The 19298-nt window shown below is 34.6% G+C and overlaps 1 protein-coding gene across 25 annotated transcripts in view; it reads right to left on the reverse strand.

Annotated features, from left to right (window-relative positions):
* Positions 1–576: 576 nt before the first annotated feature.
* The window catches only part of LOC106162396 (vinculin), a 33647-nt gene continuing 14925 nt past the window's right edge, over positions 577–19298 (reverse strand). The window contains exons 10-30 of one of the 25 annotated variants that reach the window (XM_087005671.1): positions 19132–19277; positions 18797–18959; positions 18304–18455; positions 17721–17898; positions 17171–17368; positions 16906–16997; positions 16526–16610; positions 15563–15676; positions 15118–15156; positions 14756–14809; positions 13482–13691; positions 12857–12928; positions 11983–12030; positions 10961–11065; positions 9427–9864; positions 8290–8420; positions 7234–7349; positions 6567–6690; positions 6157–6247; positions 5423–5461; positions 577–2857 (exon numbers count right to left, since the gene is read on the reverse strand). In XM_087005671.1, coding sequence (XP_086861797.1) covers positions 2688–2857; positions 5423–5461; positions 6157–6247; positions 6567–6690; positions 7234–7349; positions 8290–8420; positions 9427–9864; positions 10961–11065; positions 11983–12030; positions 12857–12928; positions 13482–13691; positions 14756–14809; positions 15118–15156; positions 15563–15676; positions 16526–16610; positions 16906–16997; positions 17171–17368; positions 17721–17898; positions 18304–18455; positions 18797–18959; positions 19132–19277 — 2765 coding nt within the window. In that variant the 3' untranslated portion in view covers positions 577–2687. Of the gene's footprint in view, positions 2858–5422; positions 5462–6156; positions 6248–6566; positions 6691–7233; positions 7350–8289; positions 8421–9426; positions 9865–10960; positions 11066–11982; positions 12031–12856; positions 12929–13481; positions 13692–14755; positions 14813–15117; positions 15157–15562; positions 15677–16525; positions 16611–16905; positions 16998–17170; positions 17369–17720; positions 17899–18303; positions 18456–18796; positions 18960–19131; positions 19278–19298 lie in introns of all 25 variants that reach the window. The other 24 variants (XM_087005674.1, XM_087005699.1, XM_087005690.1 and 21 more) reach the window with 24 other exon arrangements.

Raw genomic sequence — 19298 nt, forward strand, 5'->3', positions numbered from 1 at the left:
GGGAGTGAGCTAGAAGAGCCCATGTAAAGCTGGGCGTGGGATGTAGATAACATGTATATCTGATAGCAGAATCCAAACTGGCCATACTGAACAAGCAATTAATGGGTCTAATGCAGATGTAAAAATAACTCTAACAGAGAAGACCTTTTTTTCCCTTTAGTCTTGGATTTCTTACAACAGTACCTGAGCTAGGAAATAATCTGTCAAGGAATTGATTTTCTGTTCAGTAAGGTACATTAATCTTGTTGTTTGTACAATACTAAATCTACTCCCCCACCTTCAGAAAAAAAGGGAAAGAAAAAATTTCTAATAGGTTTGGTTCATCATGTTTTTAAGATCCAAAGCCTTTAAGTTGCATTTATGGCATGATAAACATTGTTTTTTGTTCGTTTTTGAACAACTATTTTGAACTTAAAGGGATAAGCAAGGCATTTAACACTATCAAAGTGCTCTTTATTAAAACTTTGGACCAGAAGATCTTTACCCTCTCCTTTTTTTTTTTTAAATGTGTGTGTTTGTGTGTGTACAAGCACCTATATATACATGCATGTTAACCCACCAACAGTGACAAAAAAGTACTTTCAAAGCAAATGTTTATTGCATAATAACAGTCCTAAATATACAGGTTATCATGGATCATAATTTATAATATATACTCATATGAGCTACAGTGCATAAGCTGTAAGATACCTCTTAAAAATCAATATGATATTTTTATAATAATAACAATGGTATATGAATTGTCTAGTAAGTTCAAATAGATTAAGGCATAGTCAGTGCAATTTCAAATATACAAATTCATGATCACATTTCAGTATAAAATTTCCTTACTCAAATCTTAATTTTCAATAAATGCTCTGTAAGACACTAATGTGTGGAGTAACTTTCATTACATTGGCACAAAACTCAAGGAAATCAGACATCTATTTTCATCAGTCTAGACCCTTTGTCTTTTACTGACAAGCTAAGAAAAGCATTCAGACCCAGTCTGATACCTAATGGTAAAATACCATTTCATCAAAGCTTTTTAATCACCATGATATCAGCCGAATCTATAGCCATCACAACTCAGCCAGATTAATTGAAATCTCTTAATCAAAATCATGTAAATCAATTCTTAGCCAAACCAAGTGCAGATTCCGGCACAAAGGTCCAGGCACCTTGTAATCCATTATGCGCCACATGAACTGATATATCTTCCAAGAGCGATGTTCTTGGTTAATCAGTTCCCAGATGATGTTAGATCTCTATAGACGAGTCACATAAATTCAAACAAACAGAATGTGCTAGAATTTCTATAGAAGCTCTACAGTTTTTCTCTAAATCGAACTTTTCATCCAAACAATCTACATGAAAATGGTCCCCAAAAGATCGTTTTCAATTTTGTTACAAAAGTTTTTAATTTTCTGTGAGAAAAGTGTTTCAAAATTATTTAGAATAGATCATACAGTACCTGATATGTAATGCCAGTGGTTATGTTTCACTAGGCACGCTAGAGCAGAACAGATGCAAATGTAAAAAAAGCCATCTGCTATGAAAAAATAGTACCACGTGATGCCTTGAAAGCATTTCAAACAATGTAACAAATTGACTCTTCTTGCTCAAGTTTCATTTCTTTTTAGTGAATTCCACAAAACTCTATTTGCATAAGGGAGATTGATTTCACTAATGAATACATCAAACAAATGTCAAAAATTTAATTGATAAGTTATTGTCATTGCAAATACTTAAAATGCTTTTTAATTTAATAGAAATTACTAACATCCTCTCATTGACTTTTTATCACTTCCTAGTTTTCATTATACAATTCAATTAGATGGCTACTTCAGACACAATTACAGAAGAAACCAAAGCTTGGAAGACCACTGAAAGAAAATGTTATATTTCCTAAAGCTTGCTATTCTATCTTTTGTAATTAAACCACATAAATATGAAAGCAGTGACTAGCTGGTAGACCAATACATCTTAAGATATGTTAGGCAGTTACATGTCATTATTCCACATAATATAAAGCTTTCGGCCGATTAATATCCTTTTTTAGCAGTAAATGTACTTTTACACCATATAGCAACACATGTTCTATTACCTCGAAGACCAAGAACTTGCCAACCTTCAACTTGTTACCTTTGGCTGCCAACAGTTGAAAATTTAATGGATACAATTTAATTAACTTCCCAATGGACCATTGTGCACGAATGAAAGCACAAAACACATCCTCACCCAAGTCTTCTTTATATAATCACCTGTCCATTTAAATTCAATTATTCTTTTTAGAGTGAGACTTTTCTTCTAATGATTTTACCCTAAAGTACAACTGGCTTTTTTTCTTACCGTTAACATATAAAATACTATTTTCAGTATTTTGCATATATATAGTTAGATACAGAAAGCTTGCATAAAATTATGCTCCAATTAACATCTGAAAACCAGATTTTAATCAACATTTTAAAAAATTATATCAAATGGCCCTTGTATATAAGACAGTATGTATATGCACTTGTAGGCAATAAAATATAATATAATATAATCACATATCATTCTCCTTTACTATAAGGTAGAATTCTAAAATATCTACAGAAACTCTATCATTCCAACCATTGTCTACAGCAGTTCTAAGTTGGTGCATCAGTCAAATGTCTTTCCAGCCAAGGTCCAACAGCAATCAGTGAGACCCTCAATTTTGTTTCTTACGTTGCATACCATGGACTGCGTCGTACCCAGCGCATGGAGTAGCCAGAATCAACACGTATCTTAATGGAGGCAGCCTCAGCAGCACGCACTGTTTCGCGCACAGCTTGCATGAGGTTCTGTGCATTGCCCACCAGCATCTCTGTGGCTTCCTGGTCTTCTTCTGAACCTGAAACACACATTTCATAATATGATGTACATTTCTTACCAAAAGCAGAAAAAAAATACAGAGAAAAAGAAAATAAAGGTAATGTGTATAACATCATATAATATAATGTCATACTTGTCTTTATAACACAAATGAAATAAATTTTAGATATTAAATTTTTCACAAAAAAAATAAATATATATATAAATAAATAGATAAATAAATAAAAAATAAAAAAAGGTGACATGATGACAATTATGAAAATTTTGCTAGATTCCAAGCACCATGCATGTTTCCTACTAACTATTAATTAGACTACACTACACAAAAGGCTCATGTTTTAAAATATGTAAATTATATAGCAATAATAAATTTAAAAAGAACACTTAATAGAAAAAGTTCCTCCAAAAGAAAATAATTGGTAGGACCAAAAATAAACTAGCCATAAAATTAGTGTACAACTGCAATTTAAATTTTAACATTTTCCCTACAATGTCTAAAAAACATCTGCTGAAAAAGGGGGAATAAAATCAGCAACAGTATTACTATTCATCTACATACAGTTAAATATTAGAGCAAAAATAAGAAAATCTGACAGATAAGAAATTGAATTTCCTGACCAGAACTAGAATCATATCCCATGAGATGGCAAATACTAGCCAGCTGACACACAGAGATAACCAGTCCAAAATCACTCTCAAAATTTGTCGTTAGAAATACAAGATTACAGGACAACCAAGATGAGTATTTAAGCATGCACTTTACACCAACTAATGAGAAATACAGTGGACAATACAAATGGGATTCTATGAAAAAAAAGAGAACGACTGAAAACAATGAATACAGTTTTGAAGATTGGATTTTCTTAGTTTTTTTAAATCCAGAATGTCAACATCACAAACATCATATGATGGGAGAAAGACATCATTAAATCAAACTTCAGAGCAGTAACACTTCACACCATTTCTTACTTATATTTCGGGGACTATGTTTCACTGAATCTGAGAAATCAAAGTTTGATCATCATATTTTTCAACAATTTAATTGATTCACTCAGCTAATGTGCTAATTTCCAGTCAAATTAAATAGTTAAAATATTTCTTGATACCATGGTCAGTCTATTAGCTTTATAAAGGAGCAGCTTTTTAAATTAAAAAAAATAAAAATTAAAAAAAAACCTATTAAATGTTCAGTTAAAATATTGAGATAAAAATACTGTGCACTTGCAAAAATGAGCACTGCTGTATTTGTACATAAAAGGGATTTCCTCTCATATAATTAGTTATGTCAAGTGTAAAGCAGGGAAGCCTAATCCCTGAAAACTGAACTTATTTTCAGGAAATGAAGTGTTGAAGGATTTCTATTGGTAGCCTACAGTTGGCATAATGGATCAGCAATAGCATTACGCTTTATTTCATCACACAAAATTAGAAAGCCAATGCCAAATTGAATTGAATGAAAGAACATATCGATCATTAATAAACACAGCACAAGCAGTCAGGCACTGGATAAGGAAGATATACTATTCAACTGAAAAGATTTGAAATAAATCAAAACATTCTTCTAATATAATCTTGAGAATCTTTGAAGTATTTGCTAAATGATATCATTATTATATATGTTATAGTACAGAGGGTGCAACATTTCATTAAACTGACATAATCAACTAAGAAAAAAAAGCTTATCATTAGGCACTGAAAATCAGATCTAATCAGAAGCTGCTTACAGCACCATACTCATTAGTCATTTCATTCAAAGCAGACCTGGAAATTTTCCCATCACCTGTAACTGATGTAGCGTCATCTTTACAAAGAACAAACACAAACTACAAATACCAGATAGGATGAAGTGTTAAACTATATATAAGTGTCTATATTCAGATAGGAAAAAAAGAGTTCAACTTACTGGATTCTGCACTCCCAGGTTGGCAGGAGGAAGCAAAACAGAAGGATTAGATGAAGAAAGCAAGAGCACTACATTTCCACCCCAAGCTTGGATAATAAGCCAAAATGCACGTGCTGTTTGAAAAAACACTAGCAATACTGTGGCAATCAATCTGCTACTGGCAAATTAAGGTATCCTATGGCTCAATGATTGGTCATTGTGACAGAAAACATTTTTTATTCAGGCAGATGTAGCAAATTATCTTTTACTTACAATAGCTTAAATGGGTCTAAATTCAAGCTTTGGGGGATGTCAAAACAATATTCATAATCAATTCTAATTAAAACATATACAGAAGTTAAAATACTGGTATAGCCCCAATACCTATGTTATACATAAAATGTCTCATAATATGCACATAAAAAAATGTTAGTTTATTCTCCAAACTTCAAACCAGGATTTAATATTAAGGTTGAGGATTAGATATTTGTCGGGTCTTAATTTTTATGGATTTGTTTGATATTTCAACTGTTACCAAGATGCAGAACACCATCCAGGTGCAATGGATTGTGGGATGTCACAACTTCCTGGAAGCTGTCAAACATGCAAAACAGTGGAAAAATTCCTTGGTAGCATGTCTCCTAATTAATACAACAATTCTATAGTTTCAACTTGACATGCACTGATGTGAGGTATATTTACCACAAGCTATCTCACTCCCATCTGGAGCTGCAATTGGTTCTGGATAAGTTCAAAATACATTAAAGTATGACTGTCTGTAACTCTTTCATGTCGGTAAAAAATGTCTGTAGATTAACTTTTGAATTATCATGTTTGGCAATGTAGACAAAAAATCTCTGTTTCCCAAAGAATGTTAGGATTATGAGATTGAAAAAAGGATTTACACCTAAATAAGAAGATTATCACCATTTGCAGACATATCATTAAAAATATCCTCAGACAGAATTTCGTGCAGAAAGTGATCATTAGTGATCACTAATGCCAATAGTTAAGTCGTCCATATCTTGGAATAAAATGAGTGTTATGAGAATAATTGGCTGACACGGAGATTGCAAGAAATTTGGCATAAAATGTTTTTAAGCATTATTCTCTGGCCATTTCAGTTGGCACCACCACCTTATTATTATTTTTAATGGTAGCTCATCACCCCAACAAAGCATAATTTAAAAAACTGCAAAAAATATTTACTGCCTTTTCTTGTCAGCAATTGTTGACTAAAAAGTGGTTTTGATAATAAAAGGTAAATTTTGTGATTTACCCAAACCTGTAAAAGTGAGTGGATGAATATCAAGCCTTCTTCTTAAATCTGAAACATCTATAAACCACACCTGTTAAAACCTTCTTTCCATCTTGTTATTTAAAAGAGTGCATTGTGCCTTAAGCTTAGAGCAGTTCTATTCATCCACTGAACTTACCTTGTGCTCCTAACATGGTAGCTTTTACAGTGGACAGGATCTTCAGCTGGGTACCTATGGTGGGGATTCTCTCACACACTTGGAGGAGATTCTGAAAGAAGAGATTTTATATGAAAGATGAAAAAGAAAAATGCTGTAATTGCCATATAAATTTTTTGCATGTGATTTTACAAAAGAGCTATTTTTTTTTTCAAATAATTTTTCGATATTTTTCTACTGACAGATGACACCTGTTTCAAATATATTGTTGCATCTTTAAGAAAAAGCAATTTTAAATATGTAACTGCCAAAAATTTGTTTCAAATAGACACTGATATGAGACCAGAACAAAGGCAGGATATAATGGACGTGCATTAACCAACTGTAACAATAACAATAAGTAATACAATTCACATTGTCCTTCAACTCACTGTTCTCATCTTCTTGTCTGTGCACTCCTGGGCTAGTTTCTTAGCTAGCTTAGTCACCTCCTCGGAGGCCTCTGAAATCTGCTTAGCTGTAGCTATCAGCTCCTTCTTGGACCCTCCATCACCTCTAGAGAGAGAAAGAGAAGGAAACAAGTGAAGAGAATTAAGGTTTTTATCTACTAAAGGAGATGAGGGTTACCTTGACAATGGAAATGTTGATAATGTGTATAATAGTTACATTATTAGGATGATATAATTTTGACTGTGGTTTTCAAAACAAGAGAGGGCATTGGCATGCTGAAATGACACACTGTTTCAGTAATTGTTTCCACACAACAATCAACAGTATGTTATTGGTCATTGTTCTTGATGTGCACGATGTTTCACTTACAAAAAAAACTTTAGAAGCTGAAAATCACTGAACTGAAAAGGATCAGTCATCAACAAGTATTCACAAATGTTCATTAATATAAGAAAGCTTTTATCCACCACTATTCCACATCATCTGCAAACATTAAATTATTTAAACGGCAATAACAAAGTATCTTTGATAACATTACTGATGTGTAACATTTACACTAAGGGGAATATAGCTTGCTCTTAACACATAATGATGATGTAAAAGCATCCAAAACGAGTACATTTTTTTTTTAGTGCTTATGTCACTAACCTGACAAGCTGAGAGAGCTTCGCCATAAGCATTGCCATCCTTTTAGCTGCAGCGATAATCTCATTGTCTTTACTGGACCATTGTTTGACTTCCCTATGTAGAGCATGGGCAGCCATCTGTAGAGAGAGAGAGACCATGCCATTTTACATCATAGTCGGTACAAACGTGTATCTAAAAGGGTTGAGAAATTCTAAGTTTAAAATATCACATATCAGAAAAAGTATAGATGGAATGCTGTTGGGATCAAACAAAAGGTTTTGATCACATAAAAGATGAATGGTCTTGGCGTTATCAACAATTTTTCTCAACATCATCATTTTGATCATCAGTTATAAATGTCAATATATTATGTAATAAGCATTTTTGGGAGACCAATTTTTTTTTTTGCACATGGCTAATGGTGTTGTTACATCAGCACAAGATACCAACAAAAATTAGATTTCAGACAACAAAGCACTCATGAAACATCTCATTAATCTGTGTTTGTGAAAGAAAATATACAAAACGTAGGCCTGATGCTAAAATGATGGATAACCCAAAAGAGGGAGGTCAGAACTATGTACCAGGGGACAGCCTTAATAAAAATGTAACTTATAGAAAAAAGACACAATGCCTGGGTCACCTCAACCATGAAAAAAAAATGAACCTGGCAAACCACAATTTGATTCTATATCCCCAACTGCAAAGAGGAAACAAAGTTTACAAATACAGTTTTTTCGTGTTTAGTTTTTGCATCTACACAAAACAATTTCACCTAAATCAACAGGTTCTGTCCACACATACTAATCCAACAAAAAATGCAGATTAACAACCTTTCACTCAACTAATACTATGGTGGATGTCAAAGAAAAAAATCAAGACATGGTATCCTACACATGTGCATCATACATGAATGCAAGACATGACATGCATAGGTCTTTTTTTTCTTCATATATAACATAATATAAATCAAATACACTTCTCCTCAGCATGGTGCATGTGACATCCATTTATGTTTAACACGTACATCTTGTTGACCTAACTGTGGTGTATCTATTACATAAACAACAACCGTACCATAATTGGCTGATTGGCTTGGGGCTCTGGATAACGTCTCTCAAACGTCTCCTCATCCTCATCATCTGTCTCTGGAGGAGGTGGTCTTGGGGGCACGCTCTCTTGTGGTAGGGGAGGTCTGGGAGGGGCATCTGTAAGTAATTTTAACATAAAATATTAAAACGGAACCTTTTTCATTGAAGAATGATAACATGCTGCATGCAGGGTTGAACTTCATGCTGCACAATACTATTTCAATGTGGTAAAAACACAGCTGGAGTTATTTCACTTTCATAATGTTTCAGATACTTACCCACTGTCTGACCTATTCAGTGAAAAATACCATTAAACAGTAATTTTTCTTAATAAAATTAATAATAAAACATTTTTATCTTGAATCATTCTGATGAAAAAAAGCTGGAAGTTAAATTACAAACAACAACTTGATCAATTTTCAAAGTTTTATCATTTAATAAATACTGTAAATTGGAGTGATAACATCTGCAAAAAGCAACAATGAAGAAACATTCTTAACATCAAATCAACATAATATGCCAGCTACAGTGAAATTCAAATAGCAGAATAATTATCATCATCAACAAGTTTGACATGTTAAGAATCACATGCTTAACATGGCACAAATTTGAGAACTGCATATCAATAATGGTGGTGTCAGTAAAGGTTGCCTGGTACAAACCACTGGATTTAACAGTGCCTGCCACCATGTGACCATGCATCAGCTACAGACAAAAAAAACCTGAAAGAAAATGACACATTTGAGGTTAATAAACACATGGCGGCAATGCAAAGGTCAAAGTTTGGGCGACGCAACATATTGGACAAAAGTACATTTTAAGTCATTGACACTGTGACTTTTCAAGCTTAATGCCACTGTGAAGTCAAAGCCATCGTGAACTGTCAATACACAACTGTCAGTATGAATGAGGTCATCTCAAAGACAAGGCCACACGTACTCTCTAACAATGAGAGTGATGACGATGGAAAACATTTCATGGATAAAGCCACTGTGAACTCTCAAAACAAGACGCAGGCAGAAACACCACAGCCTCAACTTCAATATACCATGGGTGGCATAAAAAAAGGTCATGAAAGGTCAAGGACACTGTGCACTCCTCATGCAGAACATGTTATGCGAACCTGTTCTCTTTATAACATGAAGAGTGGGAGAGCCTGGCCTCTGTGTTAAAGACTGTGGGAAGGATTGTGCCTGGGGTGCCTGCCTTGCTTGTGGCGCCCGTAGTGCCTGTGGCGGTGACGGTGGTGGTGGTGAAGGCACCCACTGCCTTCGCACCACTGGTGGTGTCATGGGTTTAGGAGGTACAGGTGGTGGTGACCTGGCCTGTCTGAACACAGCAGGCGGAGGTGACATAGGACGTCTAACTATTGGAGGTGGTGACATGGGACGTCTACCTGGAGGTGGTGACGTTGGAGGCCTAAAATGTGCAGGGGGTGACATAGGACGCCTTTGGTGTGCTGGGGGAGATGTAGGTCGCCTAATGTAATTAGTTAGTACATCTGGATCCTGATATGGCTGGCGTCTCCTATCAGCTGTGGGAGACAGGGGATGTGACCTGACTGTAAAACAAAATGCCATGAACATGTTAGGCTCATTGAATATGGTACTCTTGGTTCAATTATCAGCATCTGTCTTCTTATCTGGGTTCCTGCAAAATTATTTTTCCTTGGCGAGATAAACCTTTACTGACAGACTATGAAGCTTATCTATTTTCTCTGTGTGATTGTTTCTACTGAATAAATAAGTATTAAGATGAAGATGTGAAATGAAACAAACAAAACACAAGAACCCGTATGCAAAGTATTTGTCATGCTCACACCCGGTTCATTTGAAGCAAGAAGAACACAGGCAATATCTCTCTCCTGTGAAACCACAGCATTGCCCACAAGTCAGGCAGTTAGCATAATTCAGGAGCAAAAAATAATGGCAGACAACTCTTGGTTAGAAAAAATTCTAACAAGTGGTGCTCTCTGTAAAAAAAAAAATTATGGAACAAAGCAATCCCATGCCAAGTAAAAGAAACTATTTCAGGTAAAGTCACTTCTATTATCACCACAGGCAGCCAATGATCGATTCAAATATCCCATGGAGCCGAGAGGTTATTGTTAAGTCTGCACCAGCATGCTACAAGACTGCACACATCTATCGTTATCAACAAAGAACGATGCCTGAACTTCAAACTCAGGTATGGCTGGATAATGACAACTCAGTATGAAATGCATTTTTTCTAGGTTGAATGAAAAGGGGAAATGGGATTGGGTAGAGTATGTTGAGTCAATCCAAACAATTATCATGTTGGACTTGCAGTCAGTCCAGAAAACAGATATCCCTGCTAATGTCCTACTGCTGTGTTGAAAGAATTGAAAATAATCCAAATTCACCAGGAATTCTCTTAATAAGTTTCTTTACAAGAAAAATATTATTTAATGTAATGTTTCCTTTAGATTTTCCTGATTAATTTGTTTAATGGTAACGTTTGTCTCAATCATACTTAATAACTTCAACCCACTCTTTTTTGTGATGTATTTCTAAAAAGCAAATTTTTGGCAGTTTAAAAGCAATTTTAGGAGACCTATCATGGGTGGAAGCAAACCAAAGACACACAACAGTTGGATTAGCAGGTGTAACTCTTCTCTTTTTTTTTTAAATCAAAACCTCTCTTCATAAGCTCATCGAGAAGATCTCTGTGAAGCTGTTGTGGTCCCGGAGGTTTAGGAGCTACAGGAGGACCAGGCTTCCGAAATGAGGGAGAAGGAGGTGCTATAATACAGAAATAACATATGGATATAGCTACATAATGTAAAACAACATATCCTGATGCTATGTTCATTGGCAATGTTAACTTCAATAGAACACCTACATTCTCTTGAAATCAAACAAATAGTACATGCTAAATAGGGAGAGTGTAGAACAAAATGATATGTAAGGAGATATCCAAGCACTAGCTCCAATCGTCGTCTAAGAATAGCTGTAGCAAATTTACAATTTTGTGATATAAAACCAATTTGTTTCAGTTGCAAGTATTTTTATGTAGGGGCAATGCACTTCTTTGGAGCCAAGTAACATAATGACATACTTGTTTTGAGCATCAGTAAAAGCTCAATACCTTTCTGGTACAATGTATTATGTAATAAAGACTATTTCCATAATTGGTCAGAGTCATTTTGCCACTTTTCTCCTTCCAACACTGCAGTGTCACTTAAGAACAACTTTCCATGGTCTCCAAAATAAACCATCACTATTGAAAGAGCCTCCCCATTCATAATCCCACATAATTACATTTATTTTCAACTCAAAAATGCAATTTCTGTTTGATTCATAACTAGTCCCTGTAACAAATTATTTTTTCTATTGATCAAAAAATCCCCCAGAGAAATCATTCAAAAATAATCAAAGGGCTGCAAAAAATTATCACAATGACCACTTCAAATCTTGAAATCAGTTCTTATATCCAAAAGCAATAACTCTTCCAAAGAATTCTTAAAAACATATTCTATTGAAAACTGCTTCCAAAAATATCCCACCTGCCATTCTATGTATAATTAGACCAATTTTGCCAATATGGCACAAAAAAGTCAATAATGACCATGCACAATTCATAACTTTGAACCAAAACATGATTCCCTTCAAGCAACAGAATAGTCAAACTGGTGTGCAAAGAATGTGAATTCTTGTACCTTCCCTGGGTTTTGATGGAGGTGGTGGTGGTGGTGGAGGGGGAGGTGCTAAAAAAAGAAAAGAAATCAAAATATTCATCATCAGATATATCTGTAGTACTTAAAATCACAGAGATGAAATACTGTGGAGTGTTCTGAAGGAAAAACCATGTCTGCTTTGTAACCTGTGGTTTCCATTGCCCAGTTTTATTGAAGTTTACTGGAAACATGAAAAGTATGTGAAAAGTTCTGCCTATGGTTATCTAGAAAGAACTAATCTAATTCTATAAAAAGGATTTCAAATTACTTGCACTAGTAGATCCTTGATTGCAAGTATCAGGTAGTTTTATTTTGTTACTATGCTCTATTCACTCTAACAAACATTTTGTTTTAGACATGAGGCTGAATATGCATGTCTGAATCACAATTACAAATCAAAACAGTTATTTTTTAAAATTTTTTCTTCAGCCAAGATTAATTTTCAGTGGCACTCTAGAGTGTATTTTTCCCAGTGTAGTTCATTCATAACACACAATAGTACATGGTATAGTTGTACATGCAGTGGCCTTTGATATAACATAATTTATACAGATATATTTTCAATCTACCAGTAATTAATTCTACATATTCCTACTTCTTATTCTATGTAATCCATAGACTTATCAAAACTTGATGTGATGTAACATAACTATAATGAATACAACAAAAACAAACATGCAATATGTAATGGGTTACGTGCAAAAAACATCATTTGATACCAAAAAAAAAATAATAATAATAAATAAATAAAAAGATTAAAATGTACTAGAAGACCCTATCTAAAGTTCAGTTGTATATAACTAAATAGTGGCATGCTCCGTGTAATATCTGCATGCAGAAAGAGTAAGTGGCAAACCTTCTCTCTGCAGCATGGAAGACGGAAGAGGTGGAGGCGGCGGTGGATACTGGGAACCATAGTTGGGAGCACCTGGAGATTGAAGTCAGTTATGACAATCAGAAAAAATTAAAAGTGGACCAAATTATTCTTGAAAGTGTATGTAGGTTATTAAACAAAAAAAAAATGTGTATATACAGATATACATAATTATCAAGACACCAATAGTCAGTGACATTTAACAGAACAGGTAATTGTTACAATGGAAACAAAAGAAAAACATTTACTATTGCACTGCCTCTAAACATGTTGTTAAACAAATGTTAAAATAAACCTGTTATCACAGATTTTCAATTTGATCTACAACATATCTTAAACCAAGTATAAACACCCTTCAAAAAAGGAAAAGATGCCAAAAGGAAATCAGGGAGAAAAAAAAACAGGAAAAAGCATGCACTCATCTTGAAAATACTTCAAACTGGGGCAAGGCTAAAGAGAGGATAACTTGTACCGTAAACATACATTTGATACCACAGAATGAATATATCACAGATAATATCAGCTGCTGCCTCTGCCACCACTTGAATCCCTGTAATCTTAGACCTTCCATGCATTAAAAGTAATAACAAGCATTTATATATTATACCCTCATCAGGGATTCCATTTGCATCACTGTTAGCGTTGGCATCTCCAACAGCAGCAACAGCTGCAACTTCATCATCAGTATCAGACACACTGATGTTTTCATGATCAACCATGCTGTTACTGTCAGTAACAATGTTATGTGCATCATCTATGTTATTGTTAGTGATTTCGTGGGAATCAGGATCAGGTCTCGAGTCTGACTTTGGATACACTGGAAGAGAATGTCATCAAAATATGTTCACAACTATAAAAAAAAATCTACTCATAAAACATTCACAATGCACAGGTGTTATTGATGTCATACCCATACATGACATATACAAATATTGGACACTTGGAAACAAGAAACATTCAGGATATCATAAAAAGAGCACTGCACTGGTACAATATCACTGTGAGGTTTTAGGGACATACTAAAAGTACTTTGACTCCAACCAGAGGCACTTTAACAGAAGAGACATCTGACTGCACAACTTGTTCTATTAAAAGTATGCACTTGAGGGTTTCTACTTACAACTGGAATACTAAACAACAATATCTATTTCAAGACAGTTACAACATACAATTTTCTTGCTAAAGGAATCAGATTCCCAATTTGTAATTTAAATGAACCAAATAAGAGCAATAACTATTTCAAAACAGAAAAACCGTAGCTGTCTAATACAATTTAATAGTCTATATTAAGTTAAACTTATGTTGGAAACATTCTCAAGTTACTATTTGTCTAGACAGAAAATCAAGCAATTTCCTTCCACACCCCTGTAACTACAATACATGCAAATCTCTACTTGCTCACTAAAGGTAAAACTCCTGGAGATCTTAATCCACCAAACATGAATCACAGATTCATATGATTTTCCCCAAACACCAAATTATTTCCAAATTTCCACAAATTCACCTTTCCACAAATTATTTTTCTTTTTCAAATTTGCCTTAAAATATTGTTTTTAGTCAGTGAATCACTAGTTCTTATCTAAACAGTTTATTTCGAAAAGTCTGGAGTATGGCACTTGTTCTGGGCATAATTAATCAATATTGTGTAAAATGAATTTGTGGCAAATTGTTTCTGTATTGCTACTCTCCTGTTTTCTAAACACCTGATTTGATCCTGGTTAGAACCAATAGATAATCAATTTTGAACCGTTTTGGTGTAAGTATTTAATTTGGCCATGCACTCTTTCAGTTAGAATACAGACTAAACAAGATGGTGATGGTTCAAGCCAAGATCATGCCAGTTAGTCTTTCTAACCATATTTCCATGTCTACAGTGTATACCTTGATAAGGTTGTGCATAAAGCGGCTGTACTGGTGTTGCTGTTAAAGCAAAATCTGCTACAAAATAAAAACAAACAGCAACTCAAGAAGCAGAAGTGCAATGATAATAATAGCAGTAAAACATATGTGTCAGGAAAGCAAAACATTCGAAACTGTATTATTTTGGATTAAATCAATAGCTGTGATGAAAAGTAAAGATATTCTGTAATAAGTGCATGAGCTATACTACTGAGCCCAGAAAATATTTCAATTTGCTGAATGCCTGTTGTTTATATATACCCTTTGATTGAAAACACCCCTGCAACCTAAATCAGTTAATAAATCAAAATTTTCCAAAATCATACATGGTATTAAAAAACTACCTGGTTCAGCCCCAAGTGTGGGGGTAGGCTCATCAATTCCTTCAAAATTAGAACAAAATACTCTCTAAAAGAAGGGGTTGGAGTACTTTTGCTCAAAAGCTATGTATAAAATGCATGCTTTATACATGGAATCTTAAATCAATATTGGATCAGAAATGGAATGTTTTGGGCTGGATATGAATTAGAAAAGGATCACTACGAATTTGAGATGATTGAAGATTCTCTGTACAAAAGATTAGAGGTAGAACTTTACAATATAAGTAACTGCAATGTTAGGTCAGGTAGCATAAGTACAAAGCAATGCATTAAGAAAACATATTTAAAATGCATGCTATGTTGGATTTTCATTTTCAAAGCAGCTCAATAACTACTATTTTACAAGTGGGAGACAGTTTTCAGTGATAATGAGAAGACTTCAAAAGGAATTCTAAATGAGACTCTCTACCTTGTGTTACATTGCTATGATCTGGTACATCATGGCCGCCAGAACCAAAGTAAACTCTTTCTGGATCCAGGTTAAATATTTTCATGAACTCTGGGTCTGCTAGTATTGGAGATTCTAAAATATCATTGCTAATGTGCCATTTATGGTGCAGTTATAAGAAGTTCTAAGGACTGTCAATATAATGCAGATGTTATGTATGTTATATCTATGTTATTTAATGATAGTTTTATCTATTTTTCATAATAGCAAATAGCAAGTTCTTGGTGTAAAACAATAACAAAGCTTCAGTGTGAAAATGCAACTGGTCAAAATGCATTTAACCCTTTTTTCTATTGTACATGTCATCTATAAGGCCACTAGCTAGAGGTCATTGTGAGCAACTGAAAAAATTTCCACCTGACTGATCTGATTTGATGAATAACAATCAAAAATAGTGAACTTAATCATGCATGCCATCCAAAGTATTTTTCAATCAAAAACTTCTGGTCCTTTTTTATCATTTTTTCTATATCTTATTTTCACACTCAAGCTCACAGTTATTGCCTTTCTGACAGAAAGATGTGCAGCAAGACATTACTTAAAGCAGTATAAATACAGTGTATATATAATGTAAGCAAATAATACATTTATCATTATAGCAGACAAAATGCACACCATAACCTTATTCACTAAATAAAATTGGATGAAAAATAAAGGAGAAGTGATTCTAATTTAAATACATGTAAGACTGCACTCTTATGTCAAATGCATATTAAAAGCATCTACATGTATTCACTGCAAACATCTACACTAGTTCTATATATGCAACCATATCAGCTCAAGATGCAGCAAGATATATATATATATATATATATTTACAATGTCAATCATTGTGCAATATGGAATGAAATCATCACCAATGTCATCTCTGAAACAAATCAGGGTAATGATATGATAGTATATCGCAAGTGAACCTCATCCTACCTAGACGGAGTTGACTCAGATCTGGAGGTGGAGGGAATTCTGCCTCTTCGACCACGCCACGAACACCCTGCACGCCATCTATTAGCTGAAATATAAATCACCAAAATTATAATTATCATGTTCTGATATAATTGCACTACTAACACAAATGACTTCACAATTAAAACACTTTGGGGTCTTATGAAATATGGATAAGTTTTAATCAAACTACTTTCAGAAACAAACATGTAGCTGATGATGTTTGTACTTCAAAAAGTACACTTCATAATTGATATAAATGTGATAAACACCACATATTAAAGGGAGTGTTAAAATAATCATACATAACCAAAGTAAATAGTACAAATATAATTCAACCAAGACCAGTAAAGGCACTTTACCCTATTGTTTGAGGCCCTCCAATTGTTTGCAGCACTGGGATCTCTGGGATTGGAGGCTAAAATCTTAGCATCCCTCACCATGGGGGCTATGCCTGGAAAATAGACATAATCATGGAGGTCAAATTCTATCTGGATTTAGAGTGAGAAAAGATAGAACATGTGTGCAGAAGAATATGTGGTGACTGAAGTCAATTGGGTTTTGACTCAAATTTTCATAGCAAGAAATGACTACCATAAAATATGCAATCACATTAGTCACACTTACTGGCCTTAAGGTTTTCAGTAGCAGAGCCAACTTTCTGCACATATGCAGGGTCTTCACTGTTCTCTGCCTCTTTTTCGCCAGCCTGTACCACACGGTTTGCCAGACGAGCTATGTTTGAAGTGTTACTAACTATGCCCTGGGCATCTCCCCTCTTGATGGCACTCTCTGTCTTCTCTGTGTCTCTGAGAATGCCCTCCTCTGAAACCATCATGATTATCATTTTCAATACAACTGAGGCTATATATAAATTCAAACACTTTTTGCTTGCTGGAAAAGAATTTGAGCCTCAAAAATTCTCCATAATATTAGGCAACATATGACCAGAGTTTGCCTCCAAAATGACAAAAAGACTTATCTAAAATTTATTAATTTTCTTTTTTAAAAACAACCAATATCTTCTAGCAGTAAAGAAAGTAATCAAATTGTAGCAGTTGTCCTATCATTTCTAAGTCACATCTCCAGTAATGATGCCTCTCATCACTGCTCAAAACAATCTGTTTTCCCAACATTTCTAAGTCACACCTAAAGCAATTAACACAATCTGTCTCACCTGCTGCTTTGATCAGTGCCACAGTGTCTGTAGCCTCATCTACCAGCCCTCTCAGTTTCTCCATATTGTCTGTCCATTGTTTCTTCATGAGGTCAAAGTTTTCCTGGGCTGCCTGGTTCTGGGGGTTCAGGAGGACAACCTTGGCTGCCTGGATCACTTGGGGTGTGAGATCATTGATCTGAAATTTGAATGGTTTATATGTTCTGAAACAGCTGAGTTTGTGTTAAGTAAGGCAATATATTTCAAAGAGAATTCTACCATTTTGTATTAAGACTACAAAATAACCACAAAATCATCAATCTCTCTTTTTAATATGACAATTCTGCTCATTGCTATCAAGCTAGAATACAAAATATATGTTCAGAATAAAATGTTACCACTTATACCAAGCAAAAATTTGCCAGGCATATAAAATTGCATAAAATTGAAAAAGAAAAAAATGGAGGCAAGTGGATTTTCATCCAGTCTGATGGCACTTGATATTTATTGCTTTAAAAGACCAGAGAAAATAAAGATATTTATTTCTTCTACTGTTTAAGTGTTTCTCTAAACTTGTCATAAAAAAATGACACTCTCTCCCTACCTGCTGAGAAGTGGAATTGATGGCCTCCACTTGTCTTTTGTTGTCCCCTGCACCCGCCGCTGCCACCAACCTGGCCGTGTTGGCCAGCTGCTTAGAATGTTGGTCAAATTTGTGAGCCTTGTCTTGGAAGTTTTCTTCTCTGCCTGGCATGCCTGGGAGTCAAATTTGAATTAATTAGTATTGTGTTAACCAAGTTCTTATCCTAAACTGTTTTTGGCTTAATTAAAGGTTTGTAAAGTTTGAGCAAAATAAAGCTTTTCAGAAGGTAAAAAGATAAAACAACCTCAATTTCATTATGGAATTTTTTCTCCCCATTCCTGATAGAAATTTTTCCTGATTGTATCCTATATTTTTAATTAGATTTTTTTCTGAATGTCTCATTTCATTTGAAAGCCTTTGGTCATAAGAAGAATTATATCAAGGATACTTGTCAATGCACTATAGTAAGCTGCTTAATTTGGGCTGTACAATTGTTTTTCCAAAACCAAATTACCTGGAGGAGCTAATGCTGCATCAGTAAGTTGTTTGAGAGGAGTTGTGATGTCCATAAAGTCGTCTGCCACTTTCTGAACCAGGGCCTTGGAAACTTTGTTCTTTAGTTCATTGAGTTTTTCAGACAAATTCCTGGCAATGGCTTTTGCTTGGGGACTGTTGCCCTGTAACAGAAATTTTCAGTTTAGTGATAGTTGTATATTTGCTTATTTTATCATACTTAACCTTGTATTCACAGTAATAGAACCCTGGGCCATATAACTCCCAGCTGGTAAATATATCCTTTGTGAGTACTGTGACTGGTATAGCCACAAAAGGTCCTTCAAAGTTCCTTACCATTCCTTTTCTGCAAAGATCTGCTAGCTGATTGGTCAATTTCTCAGTCTCATCACAGAGTTTATGAAGGTTAGTCCTTTCAGTGCCTTCCAAAAGATCAGCCACTTTTCGTGCCTCCTGTACCACACTGCGGGCAGCCTGCTCACCTGAAGTGAGGAGAAATAATG

This window comes from Lingula anatina, chromosome 1 (genome assembly GCF_051362555.1).
Source record: "Lingula anatina isolate TDL-2025a chromosome 1, LinAna3.0, whole genome shotgun sequence".
NCBI lineage: Eukaryota > Metazoa > Brachiopoda > Lingulata > Lingulida > Lingulidae > Lingula > Lingula anatina.